Here is an 8,393-nt window from a genome sequence, read left to right on the forward strand (position 1 = left end):
ATGGTCTCAGATTTTGAGGTGCTGATTTTCATCCCAGCCGCTTCACACTCTGCCGCGAATCGCTCAAGCGAGAGCTGGAGATCACGACCAGATGAAGCCAACAGGACCACGTCATCCGCAAAAAGCAGGGACCCAATCCTGAGGCCACCAAGTCGGATCCCCTCAACACCTCGGCTGCGCCAAGAAATTCTGTCCATATAAGTTATGAACAGAATCGTGATAAAGGGCAGCCTTGGCGGAGTCCAACCCTCACCGGAAACGAATCCGACTTACTACCGGCAATGCGGACCGAGCTCTGACACCTGTCGTACAGGGACCGGACAGCCCTTACAAGGGGGTCCGGTACCCCATACTCCCGGAGTACCCCCCACAGGAGCCCCCGGGGGACACGGTCGAATGCCTTCTCCAGGTCCACAAAACACACGTAGACTGGTTGGGCAAACTCCCATGCCCCCTCCAGGACCCCAGAGAGGGTATAGAGCTGGTCCACTGTTCCGCGACCAGGACTAAAACCACACTGCTCCTCCTCAATCCGGGATTTGACTATCCGGCGGACCCTCCTCTCCAGGACCCCTGAATAGACCTTCCCAGGGAGGCTGAGGAGTGTGATTCCCCTGTAATTGGAACACACCCTCCGGTCCCCCTTCTTAAAAAGGGGGACCACCACCCCAGTCTGCCAATCCAGCGGTACTGCCCGTGATGTCCACGCGATGCTGCAGAGGCGTGTCAGCCAGGACAGCCCCACAGCATCCAGAGCCTTAAGGAACTCCGGGCGGATCTCATCCACCCCCGGGGCCTTGCCACCAAGGAGCTTTTTGACCACCTCAGCGACTTCAGCCCCAGAGATAGCAGAGAACAGCTCTGCTTCCTCATCGGAAGACGTGTTGGTAGGATTGAGGAGGTCTTCGAAGTATTCCTTCCACCGACCCACTGCGTCCCGAGTTGAGGTCAGCAGCTCCCCATCTCCACTGTACACAGTATTGATGGAGCACTGCTTCCCCCGCCCGAGCCGCCGGATGGTGGACCAGAATCTCCTCGAAGCCGTCCGGAAGTCTTTCTCCATGGCCTCGCCGAACTCCTCCCATGCCCGAGTTTTTGCCTCGGCAACAGCCGAAGCCGCATGCCGCTTAGCCCGCCAGTACCCATCAGCTGCCTCCAGAGTCCCACAGGCCAAGAAGGCCCGATAGGACTCCTTCTTCAGCTTGACGGCATCCCTCACTGTTGGTGTCCACCAACGAGTCCTGGGATTACCGCCACGACAGGCACCAACGACCTTACAGCCACAGCTCCGGCCGGCCGCCTCAGCAATAGAGGCATGGAACACAGCCCATTCGGACTCAATGTCCCCCGCCTCACTCGGGACATGGTTGAAGCTCTGCTGAAGGTGGGAGTTGAAGCTCAACAAAATGCTTTTGTCAAACGTGAATAATCCAAACAATGGGCTGTTAATACCGGGGAGACGGTTCTGATTTCTTCAAAATTATATAATTTCCTTCTTTTTTTGGACATTAATGTTTGAGTTTATTTATATATGATGGATTAAAGGCAGAGGTGGCAATTCCTGGTCCCGAAAGTAAAAGTCCTGTCCGTCAACTGTTCTGACTAGTCACCAAACGAGCTGAATTTCATGAGCAGAGTTAATTTGCCAGGTAAGCGAGCCTTTTAGTGAAAACACTTGTTCTAAATGTAGAGGTAGATCCAAAAACATGGCAGAACTTTTACTTTCTGGACCAGGAACTGCCACCTCTGCTTTTAATCTATCATAAATACATAAACTCAAATATTGATGCCCAAAAAAAGAAGGAAATTATGATATTATTTTGAAGAAATCAGAATCCATGGTATTAACGGCCCATTGTTTGGATTATTCACATTTGACAAAAGGATTTTTCCCCAAAATATCTTGGTGTTGCCACAAAACTTATAAAAAGACAACCCTTTAAAAAATCCTCAACCAATGGAGCAACAGATCTTATGATGATGTCACTGCATCCCTGGCGGTATGCTAGTTTTTTGTCACTGTATTTGAGAGGTTTTTATAAATCACTGCTAACATTAACTACCTTTCCATTACCCCAACAATTGTGCAAAACTGAAAAAATCACAATAAAAACTGATATTGGAAACGCCTACATTTTGAAAAACCTCTAAAATATTTGGGGAGAGTCAGGGCTAAAACCGTTGAGGTGGTGGTGGTTGGGTTAAAAACTGCGGTTAGTTGGCTAGCTTTAGCCCACCTCCGTTAGCTCCCGTTAGCTCACCAGTCTGGTTCATAGTGGTCATTTGGCTGGGGTCCCGGAGCTGGTCCGCAGAATTGACAACAACATGGAGAAGATGTCTGCTAGGATCAGTGGAAATTGACCCCCCCATTCGGCTGTCTGGAGCTGCCTTTTTGAGATCGGCTATGGACTCAAGGCTGAGGGTGAATTGTTTTCCTCGCCTGGAACCCAAACAACAATCTTATCTGAATTTGGCTTCCCAGTGGCCTTGGGCCAGTGTAACCCCCCCTGAGAACGGATGAAGACATGTTCATAGACGCTCTGTCCCCCTCCTCAAATGCCCCCAGTCCCCTCCCACATGACTCACCGCCTCCCTGGACTTTGTGTGTCTTGTTTTAGTTTGTGCTTCAGTGTATGGGGTTTTTTTTGTTCTTTGTATCTTTTGGCGCGGCCCGGAGTTACATGACCTTTTTTCTCCTCGACCCCCCCCTATAATCCTAATGTATTGTAATGTATAATGTAAGGTAATGTTCTTATCTTGTAAAGCAGCGCTGGTAAACTGGCTGCACGGCCTAAGCTTAAGCTTGGTTCTGTATTACTCTTTAGTCATTAATGTTACTTGTCTGTATGTCTGACCTTTGACGAGCTGGCTTGAATTCTGAATTTCCCCTCGGGGATGAATAATAAAGTATCTTTGATTTGATTTGATTTGAATGATTAGCTCCTGTTAGTAAATGTTTTTCTCACCGGTTGCGGCTGCTTCTGAATGAGGGCTTTGTAGCACCACTAAATCTTTTACTAGTACGCAGTACCTCACCATACCGGCTTAATTGATCACCCCTTCATTTCGGCCCAACTCTATAATAGAGGTGTTATACAGGTAAATATCTCAGTAGGCCATTTGATGATTTACACCTCAGGAAATGAGGAATGGGATTGAATTGGATGACTCTCTAATGTTCAATGAAGTGACTAATTGACAATATTAGTATCTGGTATATCCAGTATACCTGGTATACTGCTTTTAAAAAGGTGGCTTTTACGCATGAAAGGGTTAAAATACCCTCCTACAGTTGCAGCTTCTCTTTGAAAAACAAAGTAATGTTAAAAGAAAACTTGAAATGACTTCTGAAATGATGTCCTGCCTCATCTTCTAACATGTTTTGCAAGATGGTGAGAATTTGTTTTCCTGGAGTGTCTTAAATACCTGATCAGGCTGTAAGAATTTATGTTAACACTCCAGTGGATTTGTAGCCTTCTTAACCAAACGCTCGGCTCGTTTCAAGGTCCAAGGGGATTAAATGTCATTGGGAAATGCCGGTTTTAGGAAAGTTATGTTTACAACTGCTTTTTAGAATGCTTAGCTAATGGCTAACATACTTAGCATGTCAGTGTGTGACGGCGAACTAACATGGATGTCAGTTTTTTCTCTCTTCAGCCATGAAAACAGAAGTAGTTACAACCACCAATGAAAAGCTGGCAAAGTTTTATAATTAGAAAGCCAGCGGGTGTATCAGTAGATATTTCAGTGGAAACATGTTTAACCACTTCTGCATTTGTGTTTCTTGTCTTTGCACAGCTTACAGTAACCAGGAGGTGTACCAAGACATTCTGAAGGGATACAGAATGCCAGCACCACCCAAATGCCCCAGATTTCTTTATCAGATCATGCTGAAGTGTTGGAGCATGGAGCCAGATGACAGACCGGACTTCAGATCCCTGAAGGTCCAGCTGGGGAACAGCTCGTATGAGCTGGAGTGAAGCCCACGGACTTCCTGCAGTGTGTCTTTCTGGCCACTGGGGGGCGACAAAGCACAACAGTAAACTGGAACTGAGAACATTTCACTACAGCTGAACATTTTGACTAAAAATACACAGTTATTATTATTATTATTATTATTATTATTATTATTATTATAAAGCTGAAATCACTTGAACTGATACAGATAGAAAAATTCATATATTTTGAAAGCAAAGATTTAACATTTTTACTTGTTTTATTGTGTTAAAGACAAATATGTAAAGGTTTATCTATAACCCACACTTCTAGAATCTAGATAGTTGAGACTCTGCTCTTAGCTCAGCTGGATTTCTGCTTCCATGATGCTCCAGATGTTTGTACTGGTGAAAGGTCTGGACTGCAGCAGACCAGTTCTCCTGTACCACCATCAGGATGTGGTCCTGCTGGACCAGTTCTCCTGTTCCACCATCAGGATGTGGTTCAGCATGGTGGAAGGTCTTCCCTGAAAGAGACGTTGTCTGGATGGGAGCAGATGTTTCAGCATTGATGGAGCTTCCCAGATGTGGAAGCTGCCCACGCCATCGGCACTAATGCAACCCCATCCCATCAGAGATGCAGGCTGATAACAAGCTGGATGCTCCCTCTCCTCTTTAGTCTGCAGGACACGCCGTCCATGCTGTCCACAAACTATTCCACATCTTCATCCAGGTTTCCACTCAGAACATTTTAAATGATCCTCTTCACATATGAGCGCATGCATGGGTTTCCAGTAGAGAATCCTGTCTGGTTTTAATGCAGAGCTGCTTGAGGACCCCAAAGCACCAGAATCCAGTTTGACCATCAGCCTTGTCCCATGCACACAAGAGATTCCTCCTCTCTTAATCTCCCAGTATTATACACTGTAGGTGGTAGAATATTCTATGCCTTCACAGTTTACAACAGAATAAATGTAAAAATGTCTACAAATGCTATCTGATAAGCCAGACACAGAAAATACAACTTTAATTCCAAAAAGTTGTGGAAAATGTAAATAAACAGGAATTAAATAATTTTAAATCTCATAAACATATATGTGACATCTAGTAGAGACTCATTTCTGCTTTGAAAACTGCCTGAGGATGCACAAGCATCTTTTTATAATAAACACTGTTGATGCTGAGATCTTCAGCATCTTCATAATATTTAGACACAGTATGTCTCAGATTGGCGAACCTCTGCCATCTTTTTTTCCAGCCTTGTGTTGCTGTTACAAATCTTTTTATTCATTCATTCATTCATTTTCTAAACTGCTTAATCCAATTCAGGGTCGCGGGGAAGCTGGAGCCTATCCCAGCCGGCTTTGGGCGACAGGCAGGGTACACCCGATGGACTGGCAAATCTTTTTAATTTCTGTTTAATGTGAAAACATATCCTGTCAAACTGATGTGTTAAATTTAAAATAAAAACACGTTTTTATCTGACAAATTTTATAAATCGCAGGTGTTGCTGTAAATACTTTCCAAAAGTCAATAGAATAAAGAAATCAGTTTTTGTAAAATAGTAACTCAGTATTTTTCATTATTTTTATTTTTATTATTATTATTATTATTATTATTATCATCGGGGGTACTCCGGGAGCATGGGGTACCGGACCCCCTTGTAAGGGCTGTCCGGTCCCAAATATCAGGATTTTTTGCCTCACAATTTTGAAATAGATTTTTTTGTGCAAAAAATCTTTTTTTTTTTTAATAAATCAAAACAATCCATAATAACATCTTTGTCATTTTTATTGTTTTTATAGATCTTTTTTTCTTGTCTACTTGGACATTATAGCAGCATTGGTTTTTTTTCTAATTTAAATGAAGAAAAATGACAAGTAAAAAAAAGTTTTGTACATTTCTTTTTTTGTTTTTAGTCTACAAAAATCTGCAATATGGGGGAATCATGAGAATTGGAATTAACATCAAATCGGCACCCAAAAAATCTGAATCGAATCACATTAGGACGAAAACATATTGTCACAGCCCTAATCTTATTTTTTTTATTTTTTTTATTTTTTTTTTTATTATCATTATTATATTAGATAAAATAATAAAAAAAAATCAGCCTTCCGCTGAGAATGCAATGGGATGACAAAGTGCAGCTAAAAAATACACAAATTAAATTTAAGAACAAATAGTTTACCATTGTCAAGCAGATGAAGTTTAAGAAATAAACCCATTTTGTTCATGAATTAATAATCAATTGTCACCTTCTAGCCTGCAGTGTTTGTGTTCAACCACAAGGAGGCAGCATGGTCTCATGGTCTGAAACACCTTTATTTTCAAAGCACAGAAGAAAAAAAAGATTTTTTTTAAAGAAAGTTTTCTTTTACCTACAATAGGTTAGACAAACAGGTGGATTATCTGTTTTTTTGTTGTTTTTTTTTTTTTGTTTTTTTTTTTTTTCAGTTTTTTCCAGCATGTTCCAGCCTCTTTGTTCCAGTTCATCGCCATACACGAGTTTTTCCGCCTCCAAAACAAAACATTAACTCTGTATGCATGTTCTTTCGCTCTTCTTGTCTGGAACATATAAACTTAAGACAGCTAGTTTTTTTTAGTGAGATTGCATGAGGCCAGTTTCAAACAAGTTCTCACAGCCGTCTTCCACCCATCATCCAGACATAGTTGTAACTTGCCTTCCCAGTTTATTTAACTTTTACCTCACATGAAAAATTACTTAATGCAAATCAGAGCTCAGGAATTCCTCCCATAACTGAGCGGGAGGCATGAACATTAAATACACTGTATGTTTAGAAATCTCTAAGACATCTTAATCTTTCATCACACCAGAATGAAAAAGAAGAGCCAGCCTGGAAGCAGATGGTCTCCAGCAGCAGAAGACCACAGCGGGTTCCCTCCTGTCAGTAAGAACAGGAAACTGAGGCTACAATTCACACAGACTCACCAGAACTGGACAATAGAAGATGGAGAAATGTTGCTGGTCTGATGGGTCTCCAGTTCAGCTCCACATTCACATGGTAGGATCAGATTTTTGTACCACTTTGGTCCCCTTAGTACCAACATGACATGGTTTAACCTCCACAGCCAACCTGAGTCCTGCTGCTGACCATGTCCATCCCTTTCTGAGCACAGTGTAGCATCTTCTGATGGAAACTTCCAGCAGGATGATGCACCATGTCACAAAGCTCACATCATCTCCACCATGACGATGAGTTCACTGTCCTCCAACGGCCTCCACAGTCACCAGATCTACATCCAGCAGAGCAGCTTTGGGATGTGGTGGAACGGGAGATTCTCATCATGATGAGGCGGAACGGGAGATTCTCATGGTGATGAGGCGGAACGGGAGATTCTCATGGTGATGAGGCGGAACGGGAGATTCTCATCGTGATGAGGCGGAACGGGAGATTCTCATGGTGATGAGGCGGAACGGGAGATTCTCATCGTGATGAGGTGGAACGGGAGATTCTCATGGTGATGAGGCGGAACGGGAGATTCTCATGGTGATGAGGTGGAACGGGAGATTCTCATCGTGATGAGGTGGAACGGGAGATTCTCATGGTGATGAGGCGGAACGGGAGATTCTCATCGTGATGAGGCGGAACGGGAGATTCTCATCGTGATGAGGTGGAACGGGAGATTCTCATGGTGATGAGGCGGAACGGGAGATTCTCATGGTGATGAGGTGGAACGGGAGATTCTCATCATGATGAGGTGGAACGAGAGATTCTCATCACGATGAGGTGGAACGGGAGATTCTCATCATGATGAGGTGGAACGGGAGATTCTCATGGTGATGAGGTGGAACGGGAGATTCTCATCATGATGTGGTGGAACGGGAGATTCTCATCATGATGAGGCGGAACGGGAGATTCTCATGGTGATGAGGTGGAATGGGAGATTCTCATGATGAGGTGGAACGGGAGATTCTCATGGTGATGAGGTGGAACGGGAGATTCTCATGGTGATGAGGTGGAACGGGAGATTCTCATCATGATGAGGTGGAACGGGAGATTCTCATCATGATGAGGTGGAACGGGAGACTCTCATCATGATGAGGTGGAACGGGAGATTCTCATCATAATGAGGTGGAACGGGAGATTCTCATCATGATGTGGTGGAACGGGAGATTCTCATCGTGATGAGGTGGAACGGGAGATTCTCATCATGATGAGGCGGAACGGGAGATTCTCATCGTGATGAGGCGGAACGGAAGATTCTCATCGTGATGAGGCGGAACGGGAGATTCTCATCGTGATGAGGCGGAACGGGAGATTCTCATCGTGATGAGGCGGAACGGGAGATTCTCATCGTGATGAGGCGGAACGGGAGATTCTCATCGTGATGAGGCGGAACGGGAGATTCTCATCGTGATGAGGCGGAACGGGAGATTCTCATCGTGATGAGGTGGAACGGGAGTTTCTCACCATGATGAGGCGGAACGGGAGATTC

At 44.2% G+C, this 8,393-nt stretch overlaps 1 protein-coding gene across 1 annotated transcript in view; it reads left to right on the plus strand.

The window, feature by feature from the left end:
• ptk6b (PTK6 protein tyrosine kinase 6b) overlaps positions 1-7,299 on the plus strand; it is a gene marked incomplete at its 5' end in the record, with an annotated part of 33,205 nt that extends 25,906 nt beyond the window's left edge. The window contains one exon of the mRNA XM_079239053.1: positions 3,799-7,299. Coding sequence (XP_079095179.1) covers positions 3,799-3,980 — 182 coding nt within the window. The 3' untranslated portion in view covers positions 3,981-7,299. The remainder of the gene's footprint in view (positions 1-3,798) is intronic.
• Between the last annotated feature and the right edge of the window lie 1,094 nt (positions 7,300-8,393).

This window comes from Telmatherina bonti, assembly GCF_933228915.1.
Source record: "Telmatherina bonti genome assembly, chromosome: 4".
In the NCBI taxonomy this organism is placed as follows: domain Eukaryota; kingdom Metazoa; phylum Chordata; class Actinopteri; order Atheriniformes; family Telmatherinidae; genus Telmatherina; species Telmatherina bonti.